Raw genomic sequence first — 18,400 nt, forward strand, 5'->3', positions numbered from 1 at the left:
TATAAATACTTGTATGGCGAGGTATAAACACTTGCGTGACGACGAGCCTGAAAGTACGTCATCATGGATCTCATTTGGAAGAGAAAATTGCATAAATATTAATACTTTAAAAAAAATTCAAATTGTGGAGTTTTTGTAGTTCTCATAGGAAGTTATATTTATACATTTAATTTTCGGTGGTCCCCGGATAGCGGGTACTGTAGCGCGGGTACAGTGCGGGTACTGTAGCACGGGTATTGTTATCTTGGTGCTACATAATCCATACAATAAATAATTGTTCACATCATAAGTATAAATACTTCTGTACATAGGTATAAATACTTCCGTTCATAGGTATTAATATTTAGGAAAAAAATTTTGAATTGTGCAGTTAAATTTTAATATTTAATTTTCGGTGGTCCCCCTGCGGGTACAGTGTGGGTACTGTAGCGCGGGTACTATTATCAGTTCCCATATAAATTTAGGCGACAAAATATAATACAAACTCCTCCATGCATTGCAATGCACCATAGCCCATCTATATATATATATAGAGAGAGAGAGAGATCGAGGAGGGTTCACTGCCTCAATTCTTCATGCCTCCATTCAGCCTCCAAATCTCAGCCGTACATCAACAATTTAATTAACGAACCAAGTTCAAAGATTTCTCAGCGAAAAAATTATATTCTATCGTCTCCAGTACCAATGCTTTGTCTCTCTTCTCTAATCTCTTCGTCTGTCATTCGCCCAAAATCCTCACCCTCGCGCCTTCCTCTGGTGTCGGAAAGGACCCCCTCGCGCCTCCCTCTCCAATCGTCTCCTTCTCTCTTTGTTTCGCTCTATTCCGTGCTCCCCTCGCGATCGCCTTGCGCGACAAAAAGGACAACCCCCTTCATTGCCCTCTCTCTCTCTCGCACAACCTCTCTCCGAGTCCGCTCTCGTGTCACCTGAAGAAACCCCATATTCAAAAGAGGAAATTTGGAGGCGCACTGTCAAATCGTTTGAAAAAAGAAGCGATCCCTCCTTGTGAACGCGAAATCAGGGAGGCTTCCCTCGCCACATGCCTTCTCCCCTCGGATTCAGGTCTGTACAAGGAAAAATTGTCCTTTCTAGTTAATAACTTTTGACATTTTTGTTTTGTTCCAGTGAGCAATATAGTTCTCTTTTTTTTCACACAGTATCTGCAATATAGCTTAGGGAAGTTATTCAGTTAAATGACTTGAGATTCAGTTTTTTGAATGATTATAATGAAAAATTCAGTGCAGGAGTCAAAGAATGGATGCTTGAAAAGCAGCTTTGAAGTAGGTATTGAACATTCTAAGAGATCAAAGAGGCGATTGAAAGATTGCAGTTAAGAACTGATCCTGGAAGAACTAATATTTGTTGTTTTCAATGAGCAGATATACGTGTGAAGGAGCCAACTTTTGAGTCCCTTTGCAGATACATTAGCAAAACTTTAGTATATGTGTTCTTGAAATTTATCGAATTGCATATTTGGTGTCAGTTGAGGCAAGTATGGAGCTTAATTGAGATTAGATGCTATTGCTTATTTTATGTTCTACATCACTAATGACTTGCACAACATCCATTATCTTTAATGTGCAGAGGGAAGAAGGTTTATGAACCTCCAAAATTCATGACCATTAACACTTGAATCGAGCAGCTTTTGGATGTGGAAGCTGATCGTGGCGAATCTAGTAATATAATAGTTTTTAGCCCATATTTTTTAACACTTGTGTAGGAAGGTTATGCAAATGGCTCTTTGGTCTTCTTTTATCTATTCCAGCTAATGAAAACAAAGTCAGTCCTAACAGATGTGGACATGAAATGTGTCATTTTGATTGCATATTTTAGTTATTTTGGGTAGTTGTCAGGATTTTTTTTTTACTGAATTGGTGATGCCACCCCCAATTGTTACTAACTAGAATGCATAGAGATGAAAATGAATTGCTTCGAACTTATTGATCCGATTGACTCATTATCCTTGCTTGGGTCAGGAACTATATTTGTGTTCCTATTACTCATACTTGATCTTGAATCTCTCTGTTATATTGTAAGATATGTAATTTGGTTTAAATTACTAAAAGTAAAGGCAAGGTTTATCGTCTTAGTTTGTACCTTGAGGATCTTTACCAACAAATCAAATGAAAATGAACTTCTTATACAGAAAATACGTGAGCAATGGGTGATCACTATGAAGACAAACAGCCACACATTAACATAGGCGGCAAAAACAATGATACATCACTTTACTGGTACTTTTGGCATCATTGACGGGGTAGCGGTACCACTGGTACGAGTTCTGGTACAGCGGGTGCGGAAGATCCGATAGGGATGACTAATGGTAAGGATTTGGGTGCGAACTAGGGTCTGGTACGACTTCTAGTACTACTGTTATGGTTCTGGTAACAGTGCTGGTATGGTATTGGTTAGAGGTACTAACACCAGTACCACTGGTAAGGACTCTGGAGATGAGATAAACCACACACAAGCTGGATCAGAGGCGAAGCAAAGCAATTTTTGTTATAAATTATAATCTATGTTTTCTTAGACTCATTTCATGTTTCTTTTTCAGTTTTTACATTTACATTCATAGCTCAACTGTTTGAGCTTTGTTTTCCTTTTCAAATTGTAGTTACAAAATCTTTGTAACTCGTTCAATGAAATCAAATGGGGGCATGATGCATGATTCACATTTTTTTCTCAAAAGCAAAGAATTGATTTCCAACTTGTTAGTAATTATCACTTTCTCAATTTTTGTCCCTTCTCAATTTATTTTATGTACATTTGTTGAGGTTCAGTTGAAGTTATTTCTTGCTAATATTGTGTGTATTGGTACCTGAAAAATAATTCATCAAGTCTATGTTCAGGTGGTACCTGGTACTTGTACATTCGCGGGTACCTATACCTATTTAAAATTCTACTCATTGGTACTTGTACAGGCTCTTTTGATATGTATATTTATCTTAGTAGAAAAAATAGAATTATCAAAGAGAACTACTGTAAATTAAATGAATTAGAGATGAAATTGTTTGTAGAGAGAGATCTCTAGAAACTTTTTTGGAAAATATGAAAGAACAAAGAAGCATGTATGAAGCAATTGTGCATGTACCTTCAGCTCGTTACACTTCCCTACCAACTTTCTATTTCGAATTTCAGCTTCACAAGAATAATAAAATTTAAATGCTCGTAGGTTTTCCATTCATCAACATAGCTATTACAGGTTACAAGATTCAATTTGAAAAAACGCGCTATACTCTTTTCCCTTTCCTGATAACCTCATCCATTTTCAAACAGAAATAAAGGAAAACAAAACACACTCATCCATTTTCAATTTACAACACACTCATCCATTTTCAAACAAAACAAAGGAACAAAAAAAAACAGTGACATCCCATTTTGCTCCTGTACCCCTACGTGCCAGTAAATCAGCAGTTCCATTGACACTCCTGGAAACATATTTGCAAGTATATCTCTTGTTTTCTTTGAACCATTTCCACACATTGAAACTTCTCGGAAATCTCTCTAATTCATCTGAGTCGGTGGTTGAGCTGCCATAATCACCTCCGCAATACTCTTGTTATTAGAACACTCAGTAATTCCTAAGCCCTTGATATATTGCATTGCTTCAGAAATTTCCACAGCCTCCGCTTGTACTGCGCGACTTGAACCCCTTTGGTCTTACCTGACAGCAATGTGAAAATCACAACCATAAGATTGTCACCAAATTAAGTATTCATCAGATTTCTACGCATGGTGAGAACACAAAACAAATTCAACTATGCATATTCATCAGATTTCCACGCATGGTGAGAACACAAACAAATTCAACTATGCATAGGTTAATACCAGTACAACTTGTAGAAAAAATTACTTACAGTGACATTACTAATAGAAAACTAAAGTGCGAGCTGGTTGGAGGTCCGACCCTGAGTCGGGGTCAAGAAGGGTTGGAATGGGTCGAGAGGGGTCAGGAGGGGGTGCGCGTCGGTTCGTAGTCGAGAGTCATGGGGAAGGAGCGCGATGCGGCGAGGGGGAGATTGGGGGAGAAGGGGCGTGTGGGGGGAAGACCGGAAGAGGCGAATTGAGGGATTTGGGTGAGCTAATGACAGAGACGAAAGGGGTACTGGAGACGATTTCTTTAAAAAATTTCGCTAATATACTTTTAATCTTGATCGTTGATGAAACTGGTTGATGAGCGGTCCAGATTTGGAGGTTGAGTGGAGGCATGAAAAATGGAGGCAGTGGAACCCTCCTCAGAGAGAGGAGGAAATCCGGATATAGGTCATTAATATCATGCACGATTTACATCTAATCAAAATTTGACACAATAATCTAACTATATGTACTAATAGTATCGCCCCATCAGAATCGGGCATGACAAAAATGTGATATTGATAATTTTAGGATCGGACAAATTAACTTAAGAGCCGACCTTGAAAATAGGTATCAGGGTCGGCCGTTTATATATATCTGATCTTGATTGTGCAAAATATATCAGAATCGGTCGTTTATTAAAAATTGTGCAGAATATATATTGTGAAACGTGGGTGCATGTATATATAAAGAGAAATCTGTTCAAATCTCATCTCTAATTTCCTAATTCTTTGGAATTTGAAGGAAGAAAATCCTAATTCTACACTTGGTGAACTTGCCAGCTTAATTAATTTTAGGCCACGTTAATTCCACTTTCATCGTCTTGCAATGAATTAATTTATACATTAATTATAAACCTAAGGTTGAGCTCGTATATTCATTTGTTTATGGGTAATACAGAACTTTTACTATTTATCAATCTTGCTATTCTTTTACAAACAAAAGAAGTGTATTAAATTTTAAGTTTGACACCTTTAATTAGTTCGAGGAAGCAATGTACGTGAATGCACAAAAATAATACGTTGATGTACAGTTTATCTTTTCTTTTTCTTTTTTGATAAAAGTGGCAAGCTAGCCACCTGTTTCATTAGAAACAAAAATAGTTCATACAAAATTGATAAAACTGAAAATGATAAAAATCCTCAAGGTGTGAAGCATCAAAAGAATATCTAAAACTAATGTCATAAAGCATAAAAGGCAAAACATATTGCCAAGATAACTAATAAAAACACTAAGACAAAATAACCACAAGACAAAACACAAACAGAGTAATAAAGACTAATCATCCCTAATATTAAAACGAGAAGTAGAGGCACTAGCAAAAGAAGAATCTGAATCAGTAGTAGATGGATCAGCTATAAAAGCAGCATCAATAGCATCTTACTCAGCACGGTCTCTAAGATAATCAGAAAGATCAAAGCCCTCGATACCAAGACGTACATAGATCGTCCTTTGACTGCCTATTTGCCTTTTCCTAAAAATCTGAATCCGACAAAATGATAATACTGCCTATCTGAGTTAAATGAGTGTTGTCAAAACTATATATTGAACCCAAATGTTTTAAAAACCATGCATAGTGTTGTCAATGTTTAAAATACAATAATAATAGTTTCATTATTGTAAATTTGAGATGTATAGACAATGTAAATTTTCTAGATACCAATGTCCTTTTTTTTTTCTTTTGAGTCTAGAAATTGTACATGGTATTTTGCTCTAGGCCTAGAACACTTTTCAGAAGGAAAAAAAAATGACATCAAAAGAAAAAAAGTTGTTACTTAAATTCAATAGAAAAGGGATTTTCAATCAATATTGAATTCTATTATACGATAGCAAAGTTGTTACTTAAATTCAATACCAAACAATAAATATTTTGGCCGAGACTAAAATTTGTTGATTTAAATACACATAACATTATTGTTTGCAAGTTAACTATGTTACAGAACAATATTTACTAATCTATTATACGATACAAATTCCTATGAATTCTATCTCACTGGTGGGATTTAAATTTTAATTCACTTAGGTTACACGTGGGAAAGTTCAAAGAACCGACATTCCTATAATAAAATAACAACAACGAGGTCTACCCATATCTGTGAATTAATTTGCATTTTAGAATGAATCTGTAATTTAAAAAAAAAAAAAAAAAAAAAAACACCATTCGAATAATATATGGAAAAATATGAAAGGGTCTTAATTATTAAAATATTGTCATGTTGCATGATTTGGTTCGAGGAGTAAATTATTACAACTAGGTACGTTTTAGTACTTGCTTTTTCGAAATTTAAATTTGGTCTTTTTGACAGAATTACGGAAATGAAAGAGAAGAAAGAGGATATGGGGTGGGACAGGAATAACGAACTATATATTTAATTTCAGTCTTCTTTCTTTCTCTTTCTCTTTCTCTCATCTCTTTTTTTCCTCACATCTCCAAAGTTGTTTAATTTCAAATCAATCGATCTTTGAACGATTGTATAAGCATAGTAATCATAGTATTCAAGAAAACTATTGAGTGAAGAAAGAGAGAGAGAGTAGTGATCATGAGGCATCAGCAATAGTACCCGTATCATCAGCTTCAGCGCGGAGCCTTATGGGCTCCGACACCAGAGGTGGTGACGTGGAAAGAGAGAGAGGCGTAGCGAGCTTCTCAACTCAGGCTAATGCTCTTCTCCGAAAGAATCTCACCTTTCAGGTCTCTTCCTTCTCTTCTCTCTCCATTAGTTCCATTATATGTTTCAGTTTCTATTCAAGAGCCGAGTTCTATGTGAAAGCAGAAGTTCAGCTCTATTTGATTGTAATCAACATATATTTATGTATTATTGTCTGGTTTTGTATCCTAATTCCAACAAATTTGCACATTTTGTACATTACTTGGGATGCTGAATAAAAGAATTACAATATCAATCTACTGCATTGACCCCCTTTCTATGTTCATTGATTTCTAGAAGAAAGAGATTGCTCTATCAATTCCGTCTTTACAAAACAACCTGAGAGGCAATACTATTCAACACATTGACTTGTACATCTTCACAAGAAAAATAATTGATTAACTAATTCCCTGTGATTTATAATCAAATTTGCTTAATCATGAAAAATAAACTAATATGGTGATGAACAGAAGAGGAACATCAGGACGAACATGTGCACTGCCGTATACCCAATCCTAATTTGTGTCCTTCTGATAATCCTCCAAGCTGTGATTAACAACGAGTTGGACAAGCCCATGTACCAATGTGGCTGCACGTGCATCCCGGTCAAAGGCACAGGCACATGCCAGAAGGTGTGTGGGTCCCAGTACTCGACCTTGAAACAGGTCGGCAGTTGTGCCATACCCAACCCGCCCGAGGGGCCTGCCCTGATGCAGGTGCCCCTGCCAGAGTTCCATGCAGTGCGCAATGTGTATCTCCCATTCGCTGACTTGCCCGATTCGTCATGCCAGTTCTCTGGCTCTTGTCCTGCTACTGTACTCTTTACCGGCCAAAACCAGACTTTGGCACAAAGTATCTATGTTTTCTGAGCTATCAATGCGTCTTTTTATTTTCCTTTATATAATTTGTTATAATTTTCAGCTTTATATGGTGTAAGTACTTCATTTCTTTATTGTTGGTGGCATGACAGCTCTAACAGGGAGTTTATTTCCGGTGATGAATAGTTCTCCCAACTTTTCTGATTATCTTACTCTCTTCTCACATGTTGTACCTGTAAGTCTTCATTTAACAATCTCAACCTGAGCTGCTTGTTTCAATTTAAAGTTTTTATAGCACGAAATTTCTCAAATATTAGTTGTATTATTTTTTATATTTCAGAGCACAAACATGAGCACAAGAGACACTCTGTACATTGAGCCAGCATTTATCCCAAACAAACGTCTCTATTACATTCAACCATCCTGCCTCGCTAATTCTTCGACCAAAGCTACAATCAATTACCAAGGGGTATCCTTTACTATAGGTATGGTTCTACTCCATGGTTAATTCTTTGGTTTACCTAGTAACCTTGATTTTATCAGTATCAGTTTTGGTGAAACTAAAGTATATTGCCTCTGAAAAATGTACAGATGTAGCATGTGTTCAGGGGTTGCCGCTATGGCGCAATGCATCATCGATGATAAATGATGAGCTATTCAGGGGTTATCGGCAAAGCAATACAGAGAGAAGATCAAACGAGTTTCTTACTGGTACTGCTCTCGTGCTTGCATTATGTTTTTGACGGAGTATATTTGCATATTTCTTTCGAAGTTGATACGACTTTTCCAATCTTGTGTTTGGCAGCTTATGACTTTTTAGATACGAGTGATATGGGCTACAACATTGATATATGGTACAACTCAACCTACAGTAAAAATAATGGACATAACCACATTCGTTTTCTGAGGGTCCCGCGCTCTTTGAATGTGGTAAAAGAAAAACAAACCTCAATCTCCTCTTTTTGTGTTTTTGACTTTGTTCTAAGGCAATAATCTTGCATTGAATTGTGTGTATGAACATTGACTACTGACACCAGAAGCTATCTATAATGGTCCTTGTATTAGTACTAGTATATATGTCCGGTTGAATGTAGAAAAGTATATGATAATACAAATGTAAATAGGCATTTCCTAGATTTTTTTTTCTTCTTCTTTTTTAAAACGAGAAGAATCAAAATAATAATTTTGGCCACCTGCATATAACAGGCATCAAATGCTTTTCTCAAATTTCTAAAAGGAGCTGGAGTGAGCATGGAATTTAAATTTGTGAAGGAGACACCCAAAGTTGGAACAAAATTTCGGTTAGATTTCTCTTCTGTGCTGGGTCCTTTGTTCTTCACTTGGGTAGTTCAGCTACTTTTTCCGGTAAGTACAGATACTATTCATAAATTACACAAATTAGTAATCGTATAGTTTCTTATTGATACTTCATCTCCTAGTGTATTATAGGTTATACTCACTCACTTGGTGTACGAGAAGCAACAAAAATTGAAGATAATGATGAAGATTCATGGATTAACTAATGGCCCCTATTGGTTGATTTCTTATTTGTACTTCTTATTGCTATCTGCAGCCTATATAATTTTATTTGTGATATTTGGCTCTCTAATAGGTAGCAATATTTTCTTTTCTTTTTTTAAATCAGCCTTGTCATGAATACTATTGCTAAGAATTTGAGACATTTAATGCAAATGCTGAGTAATTTCTTGGTTTTCTTCAGGATTGAACTTTTTCAGATTAAATGACTATAGCATACAAGTGGTGTTTTATTTCATTTACATCAATCTTGAGATTGCCTTCGCTTTTCTTGTGGCTTCTTTCTTTTCAACTGTTAACACTGCTACAGGTCAGACTAAGAACGTTTAGTGTTATAAATGCAAACTGAGGAAACCTAATTAGTAACTCTTTAAATATCTCTCACTGAAATAAAATACTTAATTGTAATATTGCTCGTTTAAACCTTGTGGTGCAGTGATTGGCTACATTTATGTGTTCGGATCTGGCTTACTCAGCACATTTCTCTTGCAGTTCTTTGTCGAAGATCCATCGTTTCCAAGTAAGATTATTTCTCAAGTACATGTTAACAAGACAGTAGGTATGCTCACTTCGTGTACTTGTTTGATTGACCGAAATGCCCACTTTTCATTTTAAACTTGAAAATCAAAATCTTGTACACAGGGGGCTGGATTATACTGATTGAGCTGGTACCGGGCTTCTCTCTGTACCGAGGTTTGTACGAGTTTGGGCAGTACGCGTTCAGTGGAAGTGTCATGAGCACAAAAGGAATGAGGTGGGGGGATCTTAGCAGCTCAGAGAATGGCACGAGAGATGTCATAATCATTATGGTGATGGAGTGGATGGTGCTGCTTTCTCTATCATTCTACCTTGAACAGGTGTCGTTCCTCGGAGGTAGCATCAGTAAAGATCCCCTCTTTTTCTTGAACTTCTTGAAGAAAAAAAAGATGAGCAGGTCGTTGTCGCTTCAGTTGACAACTAGCTTCAACCACCAGGGCTCTGCCAAGGTCGTCTTCAATGTCGACAACAAGTCTGACGTCACTCAAGAGGTATGTTTGATGTGTCCTCCTTTTTCCAATTTTTGCTTTTTTATTTTGATGAGAATAGTAGTCAGTTGCTTGGTTATGTGTAATAGTATGAAGCTCTATAAGTTTGAAGATAATTGGAAAAGTAGTTGGATCAATGGAATGGATATAACTGAATTGCAATGCAGAGGGAATTGGTGGAGAAGCTGGTGATGGAAGAAAACATAAACAACTATGCGGTGATATCTGACAACCTAAGAAAGGTGTACCCTGGACGGGATGGCAACCCTGACAAGCTGGCAGTGGAGGGCCTCTCTCTTGCTCTGCCACAAGGTGTGTGTTTTGGAATGCTCGGCCCCAACGGTGCTGGCAAGACATCCTTCATCCATATGGTTTGTACTCCCCTTTTTCAATGTGGAAAGATTAAATCAATATTTGTTTACCTTCATATTTTCCTGTTTCAGTAGTCAAGTTCTTGACTTGTAACTAAATTAATTGTTAGATAAACTATATTTAGGTAATAAATAGGGGAGTTATTTTTGATGTGAACAGATGATAGGGTTGATTAAGTCAACATCAGGTACAGCATATGTACAAGGAATGGACATAAGGACTGACATGGATGGTAATGGCATCCATACCAACATGGGTGTCTGCCCGCAGCATGAGTAAGCTTACGCTAATCTTCCCTATTTTCCAAATTATCTTTCTTTACTTTTCTTGTGTCCCTCTCTGTTACATCTGATATAAGAAATGTTGTTCTAGCAATAATCATTTTAGTCTATTTGACTAATTTGCAAAAACATACAATTATTGAATTTTACGATTTCTTCTATTTTAGAATTATGCAGGTTCAAGTCAAATGGAATTGCAATATGGAATACTTGAACTGAAGAAATCATGAAGACTTATCAAGAATGTAAATTGTAAAATCTAAACTTGGTAAAGTGTTTTTGATGTTGTTTCAACAGGATAAAAATGTTGGTAACGTTTGTAAAACGTTATAACGATTATACCTTAAGAAAACGCTGTGAAACAACTCGATCAAAGTCAAAAAAAGTCAAAAAAAGTCAAAAAACGGTGCCGTAACGTTTTAAAACGTTGGTAACGTTTTCTGAACGTTTTAAAACGTTGGTAACGTTTTAATTAATTTCCAAACTTCAGAAATTCCTGATTTTGATCAAGTTTTTTACAGTGCAAAACGTTATGTAACGTTTTATAAACGTTGTAACGTTTTTGAAACGTTTGTGTAACGTTTTGGTGCAGCTCTCGGACTTTTGAAGGCTCATAAAACGTTACCAACGTTTCTGGAAAACGTTGTAACGTTTTAGCTCAATCAGCTCATTTTTGAGCTGCCACTATAAATAGACCGAAGGGATCACTTTCAAATCTAACCTAGCCGTCCCTAAACTTCAAAAGAGGCGATTTTCTGAGAGCTTGGTTCCACCATTGTTGATTGAGCTTAAAACTTCAATATCTCTCAATCAATCTCAAACAACCTCAAATCCACTTCACTAATCTCTAATTAGATTAGGTTAGAGTGATCTATTGAGTGTTTCTCTTGTTCTTGAGTAGCTCGTGTGACTTCCCTTGGTTGTAAGGGCTCGCCGGCGCTCATCTCTCGTTGGCCGTGACTTCCCGTTTTGTAAGGGCTCACGGTTCACAATTGTAATCCTTTCATATTGGGTAATAGAAAGGCGCACCTAGAAAGAGGTTGCGACGCCCCGGAGACGTAGGCCATTGTTTTGCCGAACTCCGTTATCATCCCGCGTGTCAATTTCTCTAAACTCATCTCTTTTACTTTCAATTGTAATTTATTTTCAGTTTTTGTTCAATTAGAGGTGCCCCTTAGTGTAACAAAGTGGTATCAGAGCAAGTTGCTCAAATTAAGACTCACTTAGTTTGAGTTAGATCAACTTGGGAAATGACACCTTATAGATGTGTGAGAGAACCCCCAATTTTCGGTAATACAACCAACAATTTTAGTCATTGGAAAAATCTTATGATTCAATTTTTTAAAACCAATGAGGTTTGGGACATTGTAGAAAATAGATATGTACCGAAAATTGATGACAATAATAATGTGACCGCCACATCCAAACTTGAAAAGCAAATTAATCTAATTGCAATAAATTATATAATTAATTCGGTTAGTGAATCTATCTCATCATTAATTAATGATTCGTGTAGTGCCCATGAAATATGGGAGGATCTAACCAATCGATTTGAAGTAAATGCCCAGATTAAAATGAGTAAGACAAAGATGGATGAACAAGATCTCAATCTTGCGTTGACGGCAAATGTAGATGAAGGTCCCTCGGCAATTGATGTGGACTCAATTATTGCAAGCAAGAACATCACCGACGAGACCACTATCGAATTTCTCATAGACCTTGTGAAATCAAGGAACATCAAGAAGGGCGATGATGGAATCGAAGCCTCAACTAGCTCCGCTAATGAGGTACATTTAAATTGGGGTCTTGATGGTATTGAGTCCGAAGATGAATTGACCGATGAGGAAGAAGGTGGTGAAGAATACAATGGTACCATTGATGAGACCGAAAATAACTTGTACACCAATCGGTTAGAAATCAATGAGTCAAGCATTTTCAAAAATGAGAGTATATCATGCTATGATGATGAATCAAAATTACAATCTCTCCTTGATAAGTCCAATAGAATTTTGGTTGAAAAGGAAGGTATTATTCAAAAATTGATTGCTAAAAATGACATGTTAGAATGTGAAGTTAGGAATTTAAAAACATCGCACATAGGTGAAATAGGCATATTAAAGGTTAAAGTTCAAACCTTAGATACCGAAAATAGGGCATTAAGGTCTCCTAGTGAATCTTCAAATGTCACTAGTCTAGATCCTTATTATGTGAGTAATTTGATACATGATCAATCTTATCATAAAATAGATAGAGTTGGTCTTGGATTTGAGAAGGATAAATCCTCATTTAAATCCAATCACATAAAAGGCCCAAAAGAAAAAGGGGAACATTCTCAAACTTCAAGTATTCCAAATGCCAAACTTAAGTTTAATTGTGAGCAATACAACTTATCAATTCTTTACCAAAAAGGGTTTAACTCCCTTGAACAAGGAGTCATCCAAATTGAAGTCTTCTCATGCCTCAAATGCTAAACAAGATAAAAAGTCACCAAATTATGCATTTAGGTATAAGTACAATAAAAGAAATTTCCAGAACAAAAATACTTTTCAAAATAGTGATAAGAACATGTTTAATCCAAAGGGGTCAAACAAAACTTATTTCAAAGGACCCGATGGATGGTTTTATGAACTTAAAAATAAAAATGCTTTACAAAACCAAACTCAAAGAAATGGTGTAGCTAGAGATGTTCCCCAACATCATAATCGATTTGATTTCAACAAAACTAAGAGTGTCACATCTAAAGTTGCAAATAGGTCTCATGATAGTCGTAGGTGTAGCATGCATAAAATTAAGCATCAATACCAATCCGCTTTCAAGCAAGGTTCTATTGCTCAAAAGCCATCAATTACATTTTGTAATTATTGTTGCAAAATTGGCCATACCTCCTTAGAGTGTAGGTTTAGGAATGGAGACAACAACTCAAATGTTGTTTGGGTTCCTAAAGTTAAACTAGCTTAGATTCATACATAATCTCCCCTAATTTATTCAATTTGCCAAAAATCAAGGGGGAGATTAAACAACGTATGTGTTAGTTACTAACTCAACAATAACTAATATATACTATTGTAGGAGTGATTGATTGCATCTCATAAACAAAATGCTTGGATCATTGATAGTTGTTGTTACACACAAATATTATGCGCAATCTAAACTCTGCATAATTATGAAATTCGCTTCCGCTACATACCAATTATGTGTGACAACACTAGTGCCATAAAACTAAGCAAAATAAAAATATTTGTGTTAGCTATGACTCATACATATCGACACCAAAAACCAAATTGTCAATATTTTCACGAAATCCTTGAATTGTTGAGTCTCATGAATTGTGAACTTGTTAAGGGTTTGAATGCAAAAATGTTAATTGCTTGAATTGCTATATCTTAGTTAATTTGGTATTTGTTGTTGGTATGTATGAGATGTATGAATTATTTGAATTGTGTGAATTGATAACTTGTCAAGGGTTAAATTGCAAAATTGTTGAATGAGTAGAATTGTGTATCTTAGAATCTTGACAAGTTGTGTGATATATAGAAATGCATGAATTGAATTATTTTATATGAATTGATATGCATTGAATTGATTTGTCGATTGATAATCATTGCTTTAAAATTGCGACATTTAAATGGATTTGTAAAATGTTTGACATGAAGTATTAGAGTAATCCCTCAATTTTATCTCATTTGTGAATTATCGGTATCATATTACTAAATTGAGGGGGAGTGCATATTTTGAGGGGGAGCAATCTTAATTTGTGCTAATTTTTCTCCCTTTCGTCGATTTCCAAAAGGGGGAGAAATTGCTAAACGTGCAAAATAACAATTGGGTAAACCAAATTGAAAAAAAAAAAAAAATTCTCATTTATGCACTTACTCGCATTGTATGTTTTTGCAAATCGTCAAAAGGGGGAGATTGTTGTTCTAGCAATAATCCTTTTAGTCTATTTGACTAATTTGCAAAAACATACAATTATTGAATTTTACGATTTCTTCTATTTTAGAATTATGCAGGTTCAAGTCAAATGGAATTGCAATATGGAATACTTGAACTGAAGAAATCATGAAGACTTATCAAGAATGTAAATTGTAAAATCTAAACTTGGTAAAGTGTTTTTGATGTTGTTTCAACAGGATAAAAACGTTGGTAACGTTTGTAAAACGTTATAACGATTATACCTTAAGAAAACGCTGTGAAACAACTCGATCAAAGTCAAAAAAAGTCAAAAAAAGTCAAAAAACGGTGCTGTAACGTTTTAAAACGTTGGTAACGTTTTAATTAATTTCCAAACTTCAGAAATTCCTGATTTTGATCAAGTTTTTTACAGTGCAAAACGTTATGTAACGTTTTATAAACGTTGTAACGTTTTTGAAACGTTTGTGTAACGTTTTGGTGCAGCTCTCGGACTTTTGAAGGCTCATAAAACGTTACCAACGTTTCTGGAAAACGTTGTAACGTTTTAGCTCAATCAGCTCATTTTTGAGCTACCACTATAAATAGACCGAAGGGATCACTTTCAAATCTAACCTAGCCGTCCCTAAACTTCAAAAGAGGCGATTTTCTGAGAGCTTGGTTCCACCATTGTTGATTGAGCTTAAAACTTCAATATCTCTCAATCAATCTCAAACAATCTCAAATCCACTTCACTAATCTCTAATTAGATTAGGTTAGAGTGATCTATTGAGTGTTTCTCTTGTTCTTGAGTAGCTCGTGTGACTTCCCTTGGTTGTAAGGGCTCGCCGGCGCTCATCTCTCGTTGGCCGTGACTTCCCGTTTTGTAAGGGCTCACGGTTCACAATTGTAATCCTTTCATATTGGGTAATAGAAAGGCGCACCTAGAAAGAGGTTGCGACGCCCCGGAGACGTAGGCCATTGTTTTGCCGAACTCCGTTATCATCCCGCGTGTCAATTTCTCTAAACTCATCTCTTTTACTTTCAATTGCAATTTATTTTCAGTTTTTGTTCAATTAGAGGTGCCCCTTAGTGTAACAAGAAAGATGAGCCATTCTTATAAGTTATAATTAAGGGTGTTGACAGAAAATTAATGAAATTCTTTCTATTTTCTTCGCTAAAAAATGTAGTTTGTTATGGGAAAATTTGACCGGACGAGAACATTTGTTATTTTATGGACGGCTCAAGAATCTTAAGGGTGATGCTTTAGCAAAGGTACATTACACAACGCCATAACATGCTATTAGTTTTTGTGGAGGGTCCTTAATTCTCGAAAACATTACTTACCAAACAACTTTCTTTTCACAAAAAAAAAAAAAAAGGCAGTCGAAGAATCACTGAGGAGCGTTAATTTATTCTATGGTGGAGTTGGAGACAAACAAGTGAGGACGTATAGCGGTGGCATGAAAAGAAGGCTCAGTGTTGCGATTTCTCTCATTGGAGACCCTAAGGTGCGCAATACTGTGCCACTGACATATTTAATTTGGGTTTAGTAGCATAATTTACCTTTATGTAGTGAGCTCAAGATCATTTCTTCTTTCACCTTTTTAGGTTGTTTACATGGATGAGCCTAGTACGGGATTGGACCCTGATTCAAGAAACAATTTGTGGAATGTTGTGAAGCGTGCCAAGAAAGACCGTGCTATTATTCTTACAAGTATTAGTAGTTTCTTCTTTCATAAATTAACTTTTTATAACAATCAGAACTACAGCAAATGACTTTCCAAATTGTTTTATTTCAGCACATTCAATGGAGGAGGCAGAGGTCTTATGTGACCGGCTTGGTATTTTTGTTGATGGAAGCTTCCAGTGTTTAGGCAATCCTAAGGAGGTAATTTTTGGTATTTGTGTTTTTTTTTACACACTCTACATGTGTCTGAAATGTAGATAATAATACATTACAAATTTGACTCGTATAATATTAGTTGAAGGCAAGGTATGGAGGGTCATATGTGTTCACCATGACTACTACAGCAAAGCATGAACAGGAAGTAGAAACCCTAGTGCGGCGACTCTCCCCAAATGCCAAAAAAATTTACCACATATGTGGAACGCAAAAGTTTGAAATACCAAAACAGGAGGTCAGAATTTCAGATGTTTTCCAAGCAGTGGAGAAGGCCAAGAGCCGGCTTACAATCTACGCATGGGGTTTGGCCGACGCAACTCTAGAAGACGTCTTCATAAAAGTCGCCAGGGGCTCATAGGCAATTAACATGCTTTCGTAAATATAACAGTTTCATTTACAGCATTAAGATTGCTCATGTTACTTTTTTCTTTTTCTTTTTTTGGTTTTTTTTCTATTTTATTTTTCTCTGTTTTTTTTTATATAGAAAGGTAGAGGTTAAGCCTGTCAACTTCCATTTAATATTCATAAAGGGCCTCTAACTTATTGCATACGTAATTCTCACAAGCAGAGTTTGCCTAGAGGAGAAGTAAAATTCAATAAAGTGTACAAAATCTAGTTGGATTGATAGATTGAAACTTCATTACTATGCAAAACAGGGAAGATAAAGGGTAGCCGTCCTCTCCTCTGCTTTCATTGCAAAACAAGAAATCAGTCAAAATAAGAAGAGTAAAATAAATCTTCATGTTTAATGATAGACACGTTTTTTTCGATGGGCTCGCTCTTCCCCACTCAGGAGCACAAGAAGGCGACACTGGAGGACATCGATCGCCAAAATCAACAAATCAAACCCCCAACCCACCTACGCACAGGCAACAGTACGCCAAATCAACCCGGCACAGCGATCCACCACCCAAGCACACAAGAAATCGGAGCAAGGAGTAACTGATCTTCACCAACCAAGACCTTACACAGCTAACCTACGCATTAATGGAGAACCAAAGTCAGATTTTAAGACCGATCAACTCAAAGTCCAGCAGATTACAGCAAGCTCCAATGAAATCTTCAACAAAATCTCTGGCAGTAGTGCTTTATCTCCAACCAAGGAAGAAGAATGGACGAAAGTTCAGAGAAAACAGAAAAAGCAAAACCTATTTACAGGTAAGTTCAACAACCCAAATCTCTTACAGAAAATGAATGCTCTTAGAGAACAAGGCAAATGCTTTAAATGCGCAGAGAGAGGCCATTTACAAGCAAATTGCAGAAATTTAATGAAATGTTTTAAATGCAATGGAGTTGGTCACAAATCTTCATGGTGTAAAGCAAAGGCTATAAAAACCAACACAGTGCCTCCAACAGTTCCAAAACCGCTCCATAACAGAGACCAAACAAAGAACCACCACAAAGAAAGAGAGGAAATCATGGAGAATTGGCAAACCATGCCTATGCTCTCTCCAGATTCACTACCTATGGTCCGTCATGAGATACGTCGGGTTTATGTTCCGAGCAGGGAAGGGTTCCATTCTTCCAATGAATTGCTTGACAAGGCAGCCGTAGTGCATTTGGGCCCTCATTGCAATGAACGTACTCTTGCTCACCGTCTTGCAAACACCTTGGCTGCTCAACTTCATAGCCACCCAAGATATTTCATGATAGGTAAGTTGGACCCATCCACTGGTCACTCTCTTGTAGCCTTCCCAACAGTGGATCTCAGAAACCATGCTGTCAATGTCGGAGTCTTTGCCATAGACCACAACTCTCGGGTTCAGCTTGCCGCATGGCAACCAAGCTTGGGTATGATATATGACCCGCCAACTTATAAAGCACATCTCAAACCGGTCGGAGTGCCCATGAACGCTTGGAACGAAGATGACTTAGACCACTTACTAGCCGGCCTTGGTCATGTCATCAAGCTAGCACCGGTCTTTGAGAACGGGAATTTTGAAACTGTAAGACTTCTCATTACATGTCACAACCCGGCAAGCATACCCCCTTCTCTCCTCATGTCTACCATCCCTTACTCCAAGACAGTGAAAGTGGTTTTGGAAGGTTGGTCGCATTCACCGGTGAGCCG

General features: G+C 36.6%; 1 protein-coding gene and 1 long non-coding RNA gene across 3 annotated transcripts; both read left to right on the forward strand.

The window, feature by feature from the left end:
- The first annotated feature begins 722 nt into the window (after positions 1-722).
- Positions 723-2,688, forward strand: LOC144545225 (uncharacterized). 2 transcript variants are annotated; one of them, XR_013508435.1, is made up of 2 exons: positions 723-1,062; positions 1,240-2,688. It is a non-coding gene; the product is annotated as an uncharacterized LOC144545225 (long non-coding RNA). The 2 variants fall into 2 exon arrangements; XR_013508436.1 differs by having other exon boundaries at positions 1,245-2,688.
- A 3,740-nt stretch (positions 2,689-6,428) lies between these two features.
- On the forward strand, positions 6,429-16,748 carry LOC144545257 (ABC transporter A family member 7-like). The gene is made up of 18 exons (XM_078293848.1): positions 6,429-6,547; positions 6,974-7,355; positions 7,474-7,556; positions 7,662-7,806; positions 7,913-8,032; positions 8,127-8,251; positions 8,528-8,686; positions 8,771-8,933; positions 9,042-9,167; positions 9,294-9,377; positions 9,500-9,885; positions 10,050-10,253; positions 10,414-10,529; positions 15,614-15,698; positions 15,806-15,934; positions 16,035-16,140; positions 16,226-16,314; positions 16,409-16,748. Exons 1-18 carry the CDS (start codon positions 6,446-6,448, stop codon positions 16,685-16,687), a joined length of 2,883 nt encoding a protein of 960 aa, XP_078149974.1. The 5' UTR covers positions 6,429-6,445; the 3' UTR covers positions 16,688-16,748.
- The last annotated feature ends 1,652 nt before the right edge of the window (positions 16,749-18,400 follow it).

This window comes from Carex rostrata, chromosome 27, assembly GCF_964058835.1.
Source record: "Carex rostrata chromosome 27, lpCarRost1.2, whole genome shotgun sequence".
Lineage (NCBI taxonomy): Eukaryota > Viridiplantae > Streptophyta > Magnoliopsida > Poales > Cyperaceae > Carex > Carex rostrata.

What these genes read in the sequence shown, in the direction of transcription:
- LOC144545257 (XM_078293848.1), top strand. Translation starts at nt 6,446, where the DNA reads ATGGGCTCCGACACCAGAGGTGGTGACGTGGAAAGAGAGAGAGGCGTA. An exon ending in AAACCAGACTTTGGCACAAA is followed by an intron (nt 7,356 to 7,473) that starts GTATCTATGTTT and finishes GTGGCATGACAG; the next exon opens with CTCTAACAGGGAGTTTATTT. An exon ending in AACTGTTAACACTGCTACAG is followed by an intron (nt 9,168 to 9,293) that starts GTCAGACTAAGA and finishes CTTGTGGTGCAG; the next exon opens with TGATTGGCTACATTTATGTG.